The sequence below is a fragment of the Camelus dromedarius genome, chromosome 6 (genome assembly GCF_036321535.1).
Source record: "Camelus dromedarius isolate mCamDro1 chromosome 6, mCamDro1.pat, whole genome shotgun sequence".
Taxonomy (NCBI): domain Eukaryota; kingdom Metazoa; phylum Chordata; class Mammalia; order Artiodactyla; family Camelidae; genus Camelus; species Camelus dromedarius.
In genome coordinates, this window is record NC_087441.1 from 60,974,047 (window position 1) to 60,992,999 (window position 18,953).

At 38.2% G+C, this 18,953-nt stretch overlaps 1 protein-coding gene across 1 annotated transcript; it reads left to right on the top strand.

Moving 5' to 3' along the window:
- The first annotated feature begins 240 nt into the window (after positions 1-240).
- AKIRIN2 (akirin 2) lies at positions 241-18,943 on the top strand. The gene is made up of 5 exons (XM_031456022.2): positions 241-999; positions 15,270-15,413; positions 17,138-17,287; positions 18,262-18,333; positions 18,591-18,943. Exons 1-5 carry the CDS (start codon positions 765-767, stop codon positions 18,599-18,601), a joined length of 612 nt encoding a protein of 203 aa, XP_031311882.1. The 5' UTR covers positions 241-764; the 3' UTR covers positions 18,602-18,943.
- The last annotated feature ends 10 nt before the right edge of the window (positions 18,944-18,953 follow it).

Sequence of the window (18,953 nt, forward strand, 5' to 3'; positions counted from 1 at the left end):
CCCAGAACGCATCCGCGAGGCGACCACCCCCCCTGTGCGCACGCGCCTTGAGGCCGCAGGATTTGAATCGGCGGCGTTGTTATTGACGCCATATTGGGGCCGGCGGCGGGTGGAAGAGTCGTACAGTGGAGGGGGAAGCTACTGGACGTGTTTGTTGGAGCTCCTGCTGCCACCACCGCCGCCGCCGCCGCCGCCGCCGCCGCCGCCGCCGCCGCCGCCGCCGCCGCCGCCGCCGCCACCACCACCACCACCACCACCACCACCACCACCACCACCACCACCACCAGCACCACCTTGTAATCCCGCCGCATCGACCGCCGCTCTCTAGCTTCTGACCCTGCCTGGGAGTATTAGGAGCCGCGTTCCAGCCTCACGCCTCCCGGGGCTGGTATCGACTTCTGAAGGAGCCGGTCTCAGAGCAGGAGCGCCTCGGGCGCAGCGCAAAGCTCGAACGGACGGCGGGGGCGGCCGCAGCCTCTCCCGGGGGAGCCGCGCCTGAGGAGGCGGAAGAGCCCCCTGACGCGGCCGGCGTGAGCTGTCGCCACCGCCCCTTTCGCCCTCGCCCCGGCCGGTGCGGACCACTGCCCCTGCCGCGGAGGCAGCGGTGGCGGCGGCTCTCCTCTCCTCACCGGCGCCACGCCACCCGCCTAGCCGCTCCTGAGCCCGTCGGTTAGGCTCTCTTCGCGGCCCCGCTCTCCTCCCCTTCCCTCGCCCTCCCCTCCCGTCACCCGTCCCCGACCCCACCCGAGCCGGCGGCCCCGGCCATGGCGTGCGGAGCCACTCTGAAAAGGACTCTGGATTTCGACCCACTGCTGAGCCCGGCGTCCCCGAAGCGGAGGCGATGTGCGCCATTGTCGGCGCCCACCTCGGCTGCCGCCTCCCCGTCGTCGGCGGCCGCGGCCACCGCCGCCTCCTTCTCGGCCGCAGCCGCCTCGCCGCAGAAGTATCTCCGAATGGAGCCCTCTCCCTTCGGCGACGTCTCCTCCCGCCTCACCACAGGTGGGACTCGGCCCGGCTGCCGCCGGATGGGCGAGAGGTCGGGGGGCGCGGGATGCGGCCGCGGGGTTGGGGGTTCCCGGACTGCTCCCCGACCTTAGCAGAGTCCTCAGGGGACCACATTCCTTTAAATGAGACCCTCCAGCCTCGGAGTCACAATAGAAATGGTCCAATGTCAAGGAGGGCGCGTGGGATGGGGGGGAGTTGAGAGATGGGGTGGGTAGGGGCCGTGCTTTGCCAGGTATTGTGGGGAAGAGGAAGAGCCTTTTCTTTGGGCCGAATGACTGGAATTGAGCGTTTCCGTAGTCTGGAGAGCCCCAGCGGAAATGATCAGAGAGGGTGCTACACGGAAATCTAGGCAGGAGAAGGGTCACACATTTCACCCGAGTCTCGATGGCTGTCTCCTGGAATCGATTGGTGGCAGCTACTAACTCTGGGGCTGGGTGGTTGGAGGCGAGGCAGCAGCCCCTCCTCCAGTTCAGACATGGCTGATTTTAGTACAGAGGGGGTGGGGGTGGGGAGGGATGTCACAGAAGCGAGATCTAGGCCTGTCATTAATCACCCACAAGAACGCCACTTTGGCTGAGTCAAGACCTGTTTCCCTAGCAGGGTCAACAACAAAGAAAATTCTCTTCCCGATTACTGTAATATGATCACACTATACGTCTAGACCTTGAGAAATGAACGTTTAATGAAAAGCGAATTGTATTGAAATTCGGGACTGAGTAGTTGCTTTTAGTTGAAAGTGCTTTATTTCAGCTCAGCAAAGTAGGTTGGGAGAACAAGCCTCGGCCTTGAGAATAATAAAGAAATCAACCCAAGATTCCAAGGGACTTCAGACTATTTTTGCTTTTCATCTTGAAACATTTCCTGAAAGTGGCTATGTATGGGGAATTACCTTTTGGCTGCTTAGTACTGCATGTGTATGTCCAGTTTTTCCTGTATTTTGAGAATCCTTGTGTCCCCCTGGCATAGTCTTAGGATAGGCTTTTATGGATTGGTAGTGTAAATGTTTTTGTGTGTGTAGCATGCAAAGGTTTCGTGTGTTGCCTTTGGTAATAGTATGATCCGTAGACAAAGCCTTTTTTCATTGCTTGATTTGATAGAGAAACATTTGTTTCTCTATCGTTTGCTTAAAAAATATGTGGGCAGTATTTACCTCTATTTTGTAACTTCCATTTGGAATTGACTTAGTTTTGTTTTTTCAGGTCAGATTTTAATATCCTTTCTCCAGATATATGGGGAAACCCCCAGATGCCTAGGCTACCATTTTTTGCTGTTGAAAGTGTCAAGAATGAGCTCCCAGTGATTAACATTATTTTTAGAGTTTGTCTTTTTAGTGAAATGGTATCATTGAAAATTGAAATGATACCATGGAATCTGTACTTAACAACTAATAAGGCCACTTAAAAATAGCTCTAGCTAACCAGCAATAAATTATATTCGAGGCGGGTTAATTAATACAGTTTTAGATTTGGGAGTTAAAGAATATCTCCTTGCTAAAATAGTCTTGAGTATATAAGGTAAGTCACCTAGGGGCTGTATTTGTCCTCAGTTTTAAAGGGAATTAATTCAGAAAGAATTGTGATCCTTTTCAAATTTGTCATTTCATTGATAGAGTTGTAGCACTGGCTAATGCAATTGGCTCCATATTATCTTAAATTTCAGTCAAGTGGACTATAATAGTAAAACAACTGGAATCATTGGAATTGTTTAAGCCTACTGATTCGAATTCACATTTTCCAAAATATTGCTGTGTCTTCTCTTCTTCAAGGTGTTTTTGACGTCTACCTGAAGTTTAGTCATATCCTGAACTCTAAAATCACACCCTAATTGACATTTATTGAGCCTGCAAAAAAGTTTTTTAGCTATTTCAGCGAATTTTAATATTAACATAAAAAGTTGACTTGAGAAGAGTAGTTATTGTTAAAGTTTTGGATAGCTAAAATTTACTTTTTTAACTATAATTTTGAATGACATTCTACATCTAGTTTAATATAGCCTTGTGTTTACATGTCCAGTTTTGGGCATGCTCCTGTGTGGTTTTTGTAATGATGGTGTCATAATGGGAGCTGCAGTGCTGTGCAGGTATCAAAAGAGCTTCCCAGTTTTCATGTCATCAAACTTGGGAATAATTTTCCAAAGTACCTAATTTTTAGATTCCTATTTTAAAAGTGTTAATTCTTAAACTTTACAAGAGTGAATACCCATATATCCTTAGCAGAAATAAGTAGCTGAGTTTGGAAATGGAAAATGACTTAAACTCACCAGGACTCTGGAAGCTCTTCATTTTCACTTCTGTGAGATCAAATATAATTTAAACAATTTAGAACTAGAGTCCGAAAGTGAATTTTTTTCAGAGCTTGTGTATAATTTACCAATATTTTATCATTGTTCTTCTCTAAATATGTAAATAGTGTCTTCTGATATGTAGCTTAAGTCATGTTGCAGCTTTACTAGTAGTTTTGGGAACTTGGGCATCAGTTTTAAACCCTAGTTTGTTTTTAAGTCATTCCATGAAGATTATTCCAAAGTTTGACTTGATGACTTATTTCAATGTTTTTCAAACTATTGCAACTAATACCAGGAAAAAGGAGAGCTGGCAGATAAAGTTTTATTGAAACACAGCCATGCTCTTTTTTTTTTTTTTTTTTTTTAAAGTATTGTCCATGTCTCTTACAGGCTACAGCAGTAGCGTTGAGTAATTGACAAGAGCCTTTATTTTCCCAAAGCTCAGATATTTACTGTCTGGTCCTTTTCAGAACAGGTTCGTCCACCGCTGGTCTAAGATGTTAGCAGTGAGGTTTGTAATAATCCCTGGATTTGGAAAAGGAAAAGTGAATAACTGGAGGTGTGGGGAGAGGGGAACCATTGGTTGTGGTTGGGAAAATGAATGCCTCCAATAGCTTTATCAGTACTCATCCAGTTGGTAAGTTAGTTGAAAACAGATTCAAAGTGTTCTATTCTTCTCAATTGGCTTTTGAAACCTCTCTGAATACTATAATTTAGCCAAAAGATTGTCATCACATGCCCAAGAACAAAATTATTTTAATAAAACCAAAATATTATCCAACATTACAAGAGTGTCAAATCCAACACATTGTTTTTCATGATTGTATAGTGAATGAATGAATGGCTGGATGAAAAAAATCCTTCTATGGACTCAACCTGTTTGTGAGTTTGATAGGTATTTTTATACATTTTTTTTGACTTGTTTCCATTGCTCTAGCCTGCCTTAGGAACTGAGTTGGATGAAGAGTTAAATTCCTTTGTAAAAACTCATTGTATTTGCTGGAAGCTTGCCATTAAGAATGGAAATTGCAGCTTGTGAATGGGGAAGGGTTTACAGGAACTTAGATTGTTCTGTAGACATTGATGCATGCCTGCAAATGGAGACACCAGCTGGCTTAAATGAAGTATAAATGGTTCTAGGCAAACAAATGAGATATCTGTTGGAGGAGACAGCATTTCCCTTCAGATGTCATTTATATTGAGCCAGAAGTGTTTTTAATACTTTGTGGTTATTTAGACAGCTGTTAAGTTGCTTCTAGTTTCTCAGTGGATTTGGCAAATAAACTGTTTTTAATGGTCTTTTGTACTTTGGATTTTAAACCTGATATTTTATTTAGGAATGCGTATGTAGCTGCAGTTATTTCATAGTTCTGTGAATTATGCATTTAAGAGTCCTGTAAGTTTATAGCCATTAAAAGCGGGGTGCAGTTGTATTCATTATTGAGCTATTTTGTTTTTAAAGTAGAAAAATTATACTTATCTTGAGCACAGAAACACATAGGGTAAACATGGGTAGTTCAGAGGAGAGATTTATTAGTTCTTCTTTAGGTGAAAATGCTCCTAGCTACCATAGTTGCCACAAAGACAGAATCTGAGATGTAAAGAAGAATAATAAATTTCTTCAGTTCTTGAATGGCTTTATAGAAAAAAGCATATACTGTGTATTATATTACCCAGATACATCTTTCCCAAGTGTTTAGACAGACCTAGGATGACACAGTGATAGAAACGCTTTTGTTTTGAAAGGTTGAGAATAAGGGAGTAATTGGAAGGGCCCAATTTTGTGTATTTTTCCTCTTTGAAAAGAAACTTGATTTTCTTTCCACTTGAAGAGGGATGCATAATGATAGCATGGGTTAAGTTTGAACCTCTTGGATAGTTGGTCCATGAAACTAGATAATGAATGGTATTGGGTTTGGGCATTTTCAAATACCCATAACTGATTTAATCATCAGTTTATGGTCTTTGTGGTCTTTGCATTAACACTGTGCAAGTACTGTTGACTCACAGAATGTTCTCTATGCATATGTGAAACCACAGTATTTCTTGCTTTTGAGAAGACTGCCTACTTTCAGAAAAGTATGCAGGGTGGAATACTTGTTCCAGCTTATATGAACCAGTCTGACATCTGCGATGGTAAAGAGGTCTTCACAAATAAGTTTAAGAGATTCATCCTCAGTTTTACTGCTGAATATAAGTGTTCTAGAACTCAGCTTACCAGTGATTCTCAACTTTATAAACACACCTGAGAAATGTGATCCTTTAGTAGCAGTCTGGGAGCAAAGACTGTTAGTTAAAAGAAACGCCCCCTGGATTTTGTGAGGTAGGAAATATGGGACTTGTACTGTTCGAAAATAACCCCAAAAGTATTCTTATCTGCCATACCTTACCTCTTAGTTAATGTCTTACCTACCATAACGTTTTAAAATATTTATTGAATGTATTTCTTGAGTTAATCAAGCCTTGACATCTTCCAAGATTCTTAGAAACTTAGGAAGTTTAAGGGAAAAAATGTAATTTCAGTTCCACTCCTTCTATACCAGTTTTTCTTTTGAGACTCTTTTGTAACAATAAAGCCACAATATATGACAACATATTTTTTTAATTATGATTCAAACAAATGAGTAGTACAAGAAATACAGCATTTATTTAGTTTAAGACTTTGAACAATACTTTTTTGAGGTGTTTGAAGTATATATACTTCTCAGTATTCCCTCATCTTTTGGGATGATAATGATAAACATGGTTATGTGCATTACAGTATTTGAAATAGCCCCAATTATCAGGATTTTTATTGTTTTCAGAGGTTTGCTGGTTTGAAGGATTACATTTTAAAAGATTTTACATGATTTTGATATTTATTTTGGGCCTTTTGATTATAATTTTTGCCTTATGCCAGATTGTGTAATCTTTGTTGTGATGGTAGGTTTTCTTGGGTAGTGGTAGTGGTAGTGGTTTTTATCCTTCCAGCACTAGAAAAACAGCTCATAATATGCTTGTAGTTTTGTCTTGGAGAAACTTTTCTTCATCCCTTTAAAAATGTAAGTCATTAATTTTTGTCTGTCACAAATGCAAATAGGCAGATCATCCTGAAATGTATTAGTGCTTTGCAATATTTTGATTTTATTAAAATTGTGATATTTCCAGTAATACAATTTTTGAATTTGACTAAATTTTTAATTTCTATGTCTATTCATGTACCTCCATTTTCTCAGCCTTATTTAAAAATGTAAATACTTCCTGTAGAAGTCACTTGTTCAAGCTTATATGAACCTCATTTGATTTCCAGATTCTATGCTGGATAGGCAAAGAAAAGACAAGGTCTCTTCAGGGACTGGTAGAGCTTTCACTGCTGATACTTCATAAAGCCAGCTAAACTTGAATAAAAACACTGTAAACTTTATGCTTTACCAGTATACCTATTTTAATTCCTTGTGGACATTTGTCCACATGAGCATTATTTTCACCTTTGGCAGCCTGACTATTGAAATTGGTTTATTGATTAAATCACACTTTTACTACTTTGGAAGCTTATTGGCTGAAATTGTTTTAATCTTGATGTACATTCTTAACTTTGGTTTAGCATTTATTTTCATTTCCATTAATGTTAATTCTTAGAAAACTCCCTCCAAAGATCAAACTAAAGTGGGGAGTTTCGAGGGAGAGACCTGGAAGAGTTGATTTTCTTTTTTTTTTTTTTTTCCCTCCCTTTTTTTCTCTTTTCTTTTCTTTCTTCCTTTTTTTTTTTTTTTTTTAATAAAGGTAATACTTTTGAACTGATGTGGCAACTGAAGAATACAACGTGGAGTGGAATTTGAAAGATTGTAGAAAGCCAACTTTTCAAACATTACTTTCCTTGAACTTTGCCTTTTGTTACAGAAGATTGCATTGTTCCTAATGCTGATATATAATTCTCTGGAAGAAAATCTTTTCTAAGCAGTATAATTGGTTAAAAGTATAGAAGGTTTTGGGTAATTGTGACAGAACAGGGGAACCTGATCTATGCATGGCCCAGGGTGAAATCGTACGTTATCAGAGGGCTGGCATTGTAATCAGTCCTGTGTGTTTGGTAATGCTGACCTACCAATTTAGAATGATCCTTACTTCTGAAACACTAGTAAAACATTACAGTTGTTAAAATGCCTATCCTAAGAGGTGGCAATTTAGAGACTTTTGAAGCATCCCTTACGTAAATACCTGAATGTAACATGACAATTTCTTAGAATTATTCTGTTAAAGCCAGTGATGGCATTTCCAGGGCTCCAGGTAAATGAGAATTATGCTCCATTTTGGTCACCACCTTAATAGTTACAGAATTTGACATCTCAGTATATGAAGTATTAATAACATGGCAGTGGATCCCTCTATTCTGTCTGACATCTTGTTTCTTAAAAATTAGCTCTCCTCATTGTGATTTATTTTAACTTTTGGTACTTTTAGAATATTGGCTAGGTGTAGTAATAAAATACTGGAGAGGGTAGTAGGTGTTAAGAACTTAGATCCTGAGATCAGGTGTGGCTTTGCCGTGTTTCAGCTGTGTGCACTTTAAGAAGACATTGAAGCAAGCCTTATTTCCTCATCTATAAAATTATGCATGTGGTAATAGTCATATCTGCCTCCTAGGGATGTTGTGAGAATTAAGAGCATTTTCTGTCCCTGAGTGCTGGAAATAGTTACAATAGGGCAACCTCAAATGGAACTTTCTATTCTGTCCAGCAATCCTGCCATTTTTCAGTGAGTAACCAACCTTGCCTTCTACTTCACAAAGATAGAGGGCATCAAACAGCAGCTTCATTTTTCCCAGTACCAACACTACCAACATTTGTGCCTGTTCTCTTTTTTTCCATTAAGGTTGAGGAAGATTAAATGAGATAATTAAAACCTAACAGTGAGGGAAGGATCCCACTTCTCTCCAAAGGAACCTTATCCTGTGATTACTTTTCTCTCTCAACCAGATGCTCTTTGCTTTTGGTTTTAAATATTGTCAAGCCTCCCATTATAAAGTAAATAAAACATACTCATTTTCCTCCAGCAGTCATCCAGATTCCTTCACTTTGAAACTAAAGAGCTTTGATATAGTCTGTTTGCTTCCATTTCTTCGATTCTAAACGTACTCCTAGTATTTGTACCTCAGACAGCTCTTGTCAAGTCAGCGGTGACTTCCATGGCACACAGTCAGTCCTCATCTTCTTTGACCTTTCTTACAACATTCACATTGCTGACACCCCCTTCTTGTTGAAATACTTTTTAAAAAAACCTATGACAGCATTGTTTTCTTCCACTTCTCCAGCTGCTCTGTGTTTATCTGGCCATTAAACTTAGGAGTTCTTTAGTTCTAAGTTCAGCTCCATTCCTGTCTAGCTTAATAGCCCCCAAAGCAATCCTATCTGCATGCTCCTGACATCCCTTTTCACTTACAGGTGGACTTCCTAAGTTACATCTTTAGTTCAGACCATTCCTCTCAGTTCTGGCCATGAGAAATTTGTATTTTTTATTGTCATATCCTTCCAGTAACCTTTCTTCTCCCCAGAAGTCAGGATTTTTGTGAAATCATTAACTTTTTCAGTATTCACAATGAATTTACAAAATATATGAGATAAACCAAAGATGTCTGTAGGTTTCCAGTCATTGCCTTCTGGTGTGAGAAAGAGTCTTAATTGCTCTTTTAAAGCGGACAAAATTGAAAAGCAAATGTGTTTGTTCACTATCAATCAATAATGAACATAAAATTCATATAAATGAATCAATCTATGTGCTACTGTCACGTAATGAATCTCCCTGAGTAGGTCCAATCAAATTTAAATTGATTTGCAGAATATTTTCCTGCCAGGGATGTCTCACTTAGAAATACAAAAGCCATGTAGGTGAGGGTGGCAAAATGATTTAGATCACCTTGAGTATTTTTGTACTTGCAATAATCTCTGCTGTTACTGCTTTCCTTCTCTTCCCCTTTATTCCCGGCATGTCCAATAATAAATACACCAACCACTTTTCTTTTTAATTGCCAAAGTAGAGGAGTTATTATTTTAAGCAGAGGATAGAAACTTAAATGGCCATAGTTCCAGGCAAGTAGTAAAAAATGAGTGAAGTAAATTAGGTGGGGACTTGTAAATTCCGATCCTGGTCCTGACTTGCTACATCACCTGGAAATTCATTTGAAATGCTTAATCTCAGGCTCCATCCCTTTTGGTCTGCATTTTAACAAAATCCCCAGGTGATTTGTGCGTGCATTAAAGTTTTAGAAGTACTTGAGAATTTAAGCCCAAAAGGCAGCAGCCACTCTTCAGCTGAATTTTGCCACATGGTCCAACTCCCCCCTCACCACTCCCCACCATAAGTAGCCAGAAATCTTTTAATGTAAAATCACCCAACTTTTAAATGTTGGCCACAAATTCACACTTGTTTTTGAAAGGAAAATATTCAGGCCAGACATGCCTTTGGGCTCCATTTAGCCCATGAATCATCAGTGTGCAACCCCTGGTTTCCAGGTATGCTGTATCAGTATTTTTGTGTGTATGTGTTTTTCGGGTGCCCTAATAAGTTGTTACAAGAGACAGATTTGATCTTTAGCTTGATTGTGCTGCCTTACAGCCCTCTTGAAGGAGTCTGCTCTCTGTCCTTCCAAACCTTGCCTTGGCATTAGATGTTTTCTGTAGCTTGCATATTGGGTTTTAGATTTTGCATGGTTTAATTTCCCCCTTTCTTTTCACCATTTACTGCTTTTTTTGGTTCTTATTTCTTTGTATTTTCCTAGCTTATAAGCTATTTGAGAAGATACTGGCAGATAGTAAAGAAGTAAACAACAGAAGCAACATGGTTTACATATATCCCTTTAGAATCTAGTGTAATATAAAATAGATGTATGAAACTTTTGGATATCAGGGAGGAGCCACCTGCTGATTTCAGCATTCTTGGTTTGGACTCCTTGCATTATTGCAGTTGATTTGTAGCTTAGACCTGAAGGGTTTTAACAAGTTGAAACATTTATTTCAAATAAGTAATCATTGGCTATTACAGCACCAGTGAAATAACAGAATCTGGGCTGTAGCTATTATTCTTCCTCTTGTAGGAGATAAATGAATGCCTACTATACAGTAAAATATTATATAACATAAATTTAGAATCTAGCCAGTTGCTTTTAAAGTACTGTAGCCAGTACTCTCGTGTTTAGACGTGTGTGCAGCTATCTTATGGTTATTAGGATTCATGCTAATCCAAATAGAAGTTAAAGCTGTGGACATAACTGGACAATCTTGGGTTAAAATTTGATTCCAAGTTCCTTTGACATAGCAGTAATTTTAAAGTAAATTTAAAATGGCATCACCTCATTCTTTTTAGTTAGATATCTCTTGGCTGGATACGAACATTGTCCTTAAGGTTCCCTCAAGGAGTCCATAGAATTATTTTAGTTTCTGATCAGAAGGTCTGGCAGAATAGTTGAATTACAGTGATGGGTCTCCAGAGCAACAATTAATTGTGTGCATTTTAATTTATAAAGTAGACATGGCAGTGTCTAGTATGTAGTTCAGAGCTCTAGATTTGGTCTGTTATTTTATTTGGAACAGTTTCAGTTTTAGGTCTTAATAGCTACTGCGGGTTTTCTATACTTAATTGTGTACAGGTCTTCCATTTAATTTGTGTTCTTCCCTAGAACTGACAGATTTTCAGGATTTATTTTTAATCCTCTTGTTTGAGCTGTTTAGATGAACATCTGTCTTGTTTTTTTCAAAGATACTCCATAGAGAAATTAGCATGTAAGGTGATAACAAAAGGGTCTTACACACCTAAACTTAAAAGTATTCATGAAACCTTAATGTTTGATCTAGTAGTTATGTCAGGAGGAAAACAGTAAGTCCATACAGGTCTGGAGCAAAAGTTTAGTTTCCCATATTACAGATTTTTAGACATCTTAATGGACTCTAGAAGGACCCTGCTCCCCTCCCCCCCCCCATTTTGTGGTTCTCCTTTAAACACATTTTTAGTTGCTTCTAATTCCTTTTCCCTTTGCCTGCAGTCCCATCTTGTTGCTGTTTCTCTTATTATCATCAACTGTTATTTTTTTATGCCATCAACTGCTTTTTCCTGTTTATATTGTTGACCTTGTTCTTTGTGTCCAGGGTTTTTAAAGTAATCATTGGCAACTAAGAGTTGTAAAACAGGCTTTATTTCTCAGTCCAGGCCTTTCCACATTTACCTAGGGTTTTAAATATTCCAAAGGAGTAAGTGCTGGCTCATTGATAATCTGCCTATTATGGAAAAGAATTTTATTAGCAATATCAATGGTATTAACTAGATTTGGGAATGAAAGTGCCATTAGCCATAAATTTGCTAATACTGACTTTCACTTAACCTAGTACAGTGCAAGGAAGTCTTAGTAGTATTTTATAGTTGACCCTTGAACAATGTGGGTTTGAACTACGCAGGGGCACTTACATGTGGATTTTTTCAGTAGTAAATACTATAGTATTACATGATCCAAAGTTGGTTAAATCCAAGGATGTGGAACCACAGATGTGGAGGAACCGTGCCTGAGATATGGAGACCAACTACAAGTTACGTGGATTTTGACTGTGGGAAAGGAGTCTGTGTCCCAAGCCCACACATTGTTCAAGGATTAACTGTATAGTAAAAGGGTGATGTAGTTTATTAAGAATTTTGAAAAGGGATCTACCACAACCATTTGTAGTATACACTGTCATGAAGATAACTACATGTTTTGCTCTTAAGTGATTTCCTGCAAATTTAATCTGTGCTTCATAAGCCAAATATGAAGCCTGTGTGATTAAAAGTGGAATGTGCAGCTGATGTTAGTGAACCTTTATTTGACTTTCTTTAATAGACCAGTATATTTTGTTGGCAGCATAATATCAGATGTTACATGTACTTGGAGTAAGATGTCACTTTTTAGTTTGATAAGAGCTGGCTAGATTTAAGTAGCTTAAGACCAAGAAGACGTACGTACTTTATTGATGTATGGAGGCCTTTATCCAGCTGGTATGGAAGCAGCTTAAGTCAGCCAAGTATGTAGGCTGAGCTAGAAATGTGAACTGTGGATTATTGAATCTGGGAGATTTCTTGGTTATCAGCTTCAAAATTGCACAGATAAACTGAGCTTGAGGCTTGCACTTAGCTGTTTGCTACTTTGAGCTGCTGAGATTTTGATCAAGTTAAATTGGATCATTCACTGCATAACACTGTTGATCACGTTGCCAGTATTAGACCATTTGAGGGCATAGTGAGGCTTAGATGACATAGTTGTATCATTAGATGCGAAAAACGGGGCAGGCAGTAGCATTCAAAATTCTTCAGTTCTTTAACTGACGATATCAGGTGTTGGCATAGATGTGTCAGCAGAAAGATGTGTCTCAATGCAAAATGTACAGTTACTCTGGAAAATGGTTTGGCAGTTTTGTACAGAATAAAGCCACATACTTACCATATAATCAGGCCATCTAGTTCCGCTCCTGGGTATTCAAGAGAAATGAAAATGTGTCCACCTGCACAGACTTGTACTTGACTATTTGTTATAGCCGCCCTCACTGGAAATAATCTAGATGTCCACTAAAAGTGAATAAATTGTGGTGTATACTATATATACACAATGGAATACTAACTCATTAATAAAAAAAGAAGGAATTACTGGTTGATGCAACATCATGTATGAAACTCAAAAGCATTTTCTGAGTGAAACAAGACACAAAAAATCTACATTCTTTATGATTCATTTAATGCAGTTTTAGAAAAGGTAAAACTACATAATGACAGTGGATGGATGAGTAGTGGTGGTGGTAAAGGGGGTGAATAGGAGTATGAGAGAACTTTTGGGGGTGATAAAAAAAATTCATTATTGTGGCTGTGATAGTTCCAAGACTGTATGTATGCACTTGTCAGAACTCATCAAACTGTACCTTTAAATTGGTGAATTCATTTGTAAATTATGCCAGAAAATTCCTTAGCTTGTAATGATGTCTCTTAAATATTAGATGGTATGGAGATTTACAGAGCTTCATTTTAAGAAGTTTTACTGTATCTTAATCTTAGGCAAGATCTTGTTTGAGACTGTCAGATAAACAAATAAGAGTTCTCTACAGCTGTTCTTTGGTACATCTTAGTTGTGCTTTGGTTGATTTTGTGAAGCAAAAGGAAGAATTATCTGAGAACAGCTGTGTGGTGATCAAAGACTAAGTCACACAAAAGAGGTCAAGGTCACGTTACTTTGTGCAAGCATATTTGAAGTCTTTGGTTGTGAATAAACTTCAGGATGCTTTGGCACTTTTGATCAGGATGATGGTAGCTTTGAACAAAAAAATGATAAATGAGTGAAGCTTGCTATGAGATCAAACATCATTACTTTTAAAACTTTTTAGAATACTGCTACTGAAAGAGTTCCGTTATTTAAAAAATAAGGATATGTGTGCCTGACCTGGTTGGTATAAGATGCTGCACTAGTTTTATTGGACACCTCTGAAATCTTAGGAAGCCCATCTCTATCAGTGTGCTTAACTGTACAGTAGACAGCCATTTTATTTCACACTGGTAACTTTGTTTTTAAATTACAGTTTCAAATAAATGAAAAGAGCTGAAAATGACCATGTTTAATATAAACAAATGAAACATATGTATACGTTTATATATTTATAAAAACATATACATATATGTAGCATTCTGAAAAATGTTAAATACGGCTAAAGGACTGCTCACACAACCATCCTGAGGTTAATTATTCCAGTGTTTGATTTTGTAACTGCACATTCATATATTTGTAAAACAGATTTGTTTACACACAAAATTTACATAAAGGAATCTTCACTAGATATATCCTTTACAACTTTTTTCAAAATTGATTTTGTTATAGTAATGAAACTGGCATAATCTAAATGTTTAAGAGACTGATAGATGCCCCCTCAGAGTCTCTTTCTCAAAAGCCCTCAAAGTTCATCTTGTATAAATCTTTAGCCTTCAGTTGAGTTTCAGTTCATTTTTAAATTGCATCATTGTAGAATTGTTAAAGTTATACTCCATTATATTTATGATTCATTTTATTGCCTGTTGCCACCTTAACTTAATTTTTGTTTAATTTTGCTTTGGATTGGGCTTAATAAACTTCTTGGGATATAGCTTCACATGGATAACCTATTAATTTAGGAGCTGTGGTAGTGGTGAGAAAGTCTGTTTGGAAGGGAGTGGAAATCTAAGGGATTTTCTGAAGAGGCTAAATGGTAACTATTTTGAATTAGAAATCTTCTAAAATGGATCATACTGGCCTAAACGGTATGTTGGATAGTTTGATATATTTCGATGGTTGTGGTTGAAAATAATGGGACTGTGGTATAGTGATTCTTAAACTTACTATCTGTTACATACCAGTCACATTACATGGGTTTTTACCCTCAAGATTCAGAACACTTTGCTGTTAATGCTGTTATATTCATAGGTTCTGTTGAGCTTACTATTAATGGCCACGGCCATTTAATGTATGATGATTTTTTACTTTGCATCTACTCTGTCATTATTGCTGACCTACTACTGTCATCTCTCACTGGTATGTGCATGTATTTACATAGTTCTCCCTGCTTCTAATTATTTATGGTCTTGGGAAAAGCCTGTTAAATAGTTTCGTGTGTGATGAATAAATGACCTTTGTATTGGGTACTCTTAAGAATCTGAGTAAAAAATGTGTTTCAGTTCACAGACTCCCTTCCTTATCTTTATGTTGAATGAAAAACTTAGTTTGTGCTAATCAGCGCTCAGAAAGAATGGTATTGTGGAGTAGCTGAATTCCAGGTGGTGTGTATGTGCTATTTCTGAATCAGTGTCCCCACTGTGCTGAAACTAACTCCTCCCAGACGTACGTTTTCTAGCTATTTGAAGAGAGTATTTTTGGTAGATTGGTTCTACTAAATAATTGTTGGAAACCCAACCTAATTTTGTTTTTTAACTTGAAAGTTTTATCTTGCCAAATTTTGACTTTTTTCTTTTAGAACAAATTCTGTACAACATAAAGCAAGAGTATAAGCGTATGCAGAAGAGAAGACATTTAGAAACTAGTTTCCAACAGACAGATCCATGTTGTACTTCTGATGCACAGCCACATGCATTTCTCCTCAGCGGACCAGCTTCACCAGGTAATGATAAACTTAATAGGTGAAAGGAAATGTTTCCTAGCACGGGAAAAGTAATCCAAGTTGCCTTTAGTCATTCAAGCTCCTGTTTCTCCCCTTGATTTTTAAAAAACATACAAGTAATGCCGATCTTTTAAAAATAGGATACGAAATAAGTAGTCGCCACCTGGATTCCCGTGACTCAAAGACAACCACCTGTATATTATATCCCCTAAGTGGATGTCCCCGTAAGTGCTATGATTTGTAGCCTCCATTAAAAACATATACATATATATAGCCACATGCTTCTCTATTAGGTATAGATGCACCTTGCGTGGCTGAATACTATGCCATTTTATGGATTTCCCAGAATCATTTAATTATTAATGATAGTCTCAGAATTTCTGCTATTACAGTATTTACAAAAATATCCCTGAGCATATACTCACACACTTGTCTTTTAGGATAGATTCCTAAGTGTGGATTATTTTGATCCTGTATCTGTTTTTACCTACCTTTGGTTGGAGAGAATAGTTTGTAAATACATATTTTTTTTTCCTTAAGGTATAAAAAAGAGGGCTATTTGAAGTGAAGTAAAACTTCTTACTGAAGAAGAGCCATCAAAAGTGGCTCTTGCCTTCAGTAAAGTTCTCAGCTAAACAGTTCTCGTGACAGTAGTTGCCTGCCTGCCTTCCCCTCCCCTCCCAACAGGGATAGGAAAACTGGGCAGGATAACAAAACATTTCAAAGGCTATAAACCAGTCAAATAAAATTAGGAAATGTGAAATTGTTCAAAACTAAATTCTGCAGTACTGCCGATTTGGAGGGCCAAGTATAGGAAGTGAAACTTGGGAAGGGGGGTGAGGGTAGAGACCGTATCAGCAGGAAGGCAAGCTCATCATCATTTGTCAGTTTACTTTGTACAACCTCAGTTAACTGGCAGCTAACAAAGCAAATTTGAAAGTAAATAAAGACAGCCTTAGTTCAGTAGCTGTGGGCTAACATTGGTATACTTTATTCTTACCTAGCAGAATACAGTTACGGCTTGTCGATAGACACAGTTCAAACATTAGTTAACTGGTCCCAGCCATGCACTGCATGAGGTTACAAGGAGCAAGTAAAAAAAGGAACTGGAGCAGATAGATGAACAGAGCTGGACAAACAATTGATAGCAAATCTGTTATAGGATGCAGCAGTGTTGTTATGGATGGCATCATAATCCTGAGTTCTCAGAAAGATAAATTTCAGATGTTATTTTCAAGAACAGAATGATGTTTTTGGGAAATCAAAGTGCCTTAAGTAACACGCATTCTAAAGAAATCTTTTATATCATGTATTACGTATCACTAAGTGGCTATTACATAATCTTTAAGGAGGCTGAACCATAAAATTTAACGCTGAATATTAGGACTATGTTCTCAGTATTTCTTTTTACAGAGTCTGTCCTAGCTAGTATCATTAATTTAAAAATAAAACTTCTGTTAAGTTTTGTTTGTATCTTGTTCTCTCCACTCACCTTCAGACTTTTCCCCCTGTATGATTGCCTGCATCTTGCTGTGTTTTCCCAAAATCATAAGCTGATAGGATTAAACCTGTTTTAAGACTACTTGGGAAATACTGTGCTAAAAACTGATAAAGAAAATGCTTTTATATGAGCGTTGAAAAGATTCAGATAAAACGTCAGTTAGATGATGCTTTCTGTGATAGCTCTAAATCTGGTGTTTTATTGTTGTTCATGTTGTGCATAGGGACTCCATCAGCAGCATCCTCACCATTAAAAAAAGAACAGCCCTTATTCACTCTACGGCAGGTTGGGATGATCTGTGAGCGTTTATTGAAAGAACGTGAAGAGAAAGTTCGAGAAGAGTATGAAGAAATATTGAACACAAAACTTGCAGGTACGAGATGAGTTCTAGAGTCAGAAACCCAAGCTAAGAAATGCATTCTTTCCCATGTACACTTCATGTCAGTTAGATTTCTCTTTCTATACACTGGTGTAGGGTATTTTCTGAGAAGTTGAGAATTTCAATTCAAAAAAAGGAAATGAACTTTCCTATAGCTCATGGCCCTCCTTAGTGACCTTTAATAGCATTTGTTAGCCTTGTAGATCAGCAGCAGTATTAGGGACCTGGATTTTTCTTTTGATACACCCTGTGCTTGACTTTGTTTACCTCAATTTGGTTGTGGGTTTTTTGACTTTGTCTTGTTCACGATAACTTCACCACCAGTCTGGACACATGAACTAATCTAGGTGGCACTGCGTACATAATTTTTTCCCCATAAAATTTGATAATTTAAGTGCAATAAATAAAACTTACTATGGATGGTAACTTAATCAGTCCCCCTCCCCCCGATTTTTAAGCCATAGATTTTGCTGGATATTGATATTGTAAGCTTCTTGTTAAATCAGGATGCTAATAGACATGAGAGAATTTGCTTAGTTACATAACATCTTTTTCTGTGGCATCTGATTAGGTTACGGGTAATATTTTTGGACATATCATATATTTTGTTATGCTTTTGTTGTCCTACTTTGTCACTGCAGTAAGTTGCCATTCATAGACCACTTACAATAAACTTTCAGAGAAAGATCTCTTTTTATTTCAAGACTTTTATTTTTAATACATTAAGCCCTACCCAGCCTATACATGATGTTGTGTGATATGAACTAATGTAGGTTTCCTGACTAAGCTCTGTGCTCTTTCCATCTGATATGCTATTACTGAGGTTATATATCTGATTAAGTGCTAACTTAGAATTTTTATATATATATATATATATATATATGAGTTTTCAGTTTCTCTGGCTGTAATATATTAGAGAATGGGGCATTTTTTCAAAACATATAATTCACATGTACCTTTATTTATAGAACAATATGATGCATTTGTGAAGTTTACGCATGATCAAATAATGCGACGATATGGAGAACAGCCTGCTAGTTGTAAGTATTTCATTTTTGAGCTGAAGATGAGACAGTCTTTTAAGGAGAAGACACTTACTATAATTATCTTCACACCCAAGAAGAGAATTTAACAGAAAATCATGGAGCAAATGTTTGGAGGAAACAGGCAGCAAAACTTCACTGAGGCTTACTTCTGGTTACTTAATACCTAGGGCAATATATTAGGGATGAGGATCCGGCATGTACTTAAATTCTGACCTGGACTTTGCACTAATTTCCCTTTTCTCTCCCTTTAGATGTTTCATGAATCACGTTTTCTGCATTTATGGGCTGCCTCGTTCCTTGTTGAGTTGTTGCAAGAGGTCCCAATTATGACATGCAGCAATGCCAATACCCCCCTGTGAATACAGGTTATTTCAAACTTTCGTCAGTGGCAACCACTCTTAGGCAGCAACCGGTTTTGGAAACTTCCCTGATGTCAGTGCCACCCGGATGTGGACTTTTGCTACTTGTATTAATGCCAGTGGCCTCATTTGCTGTATCATTACAATTTGGCTTCTTATATTAATGTCTGAAAAGGATTAAAGCTGGTATTCTAAGAACGTGCCCTTCACCGGTTGTGTAAATAAAACTGTAGAATGACACTTCAGATGAAGTTA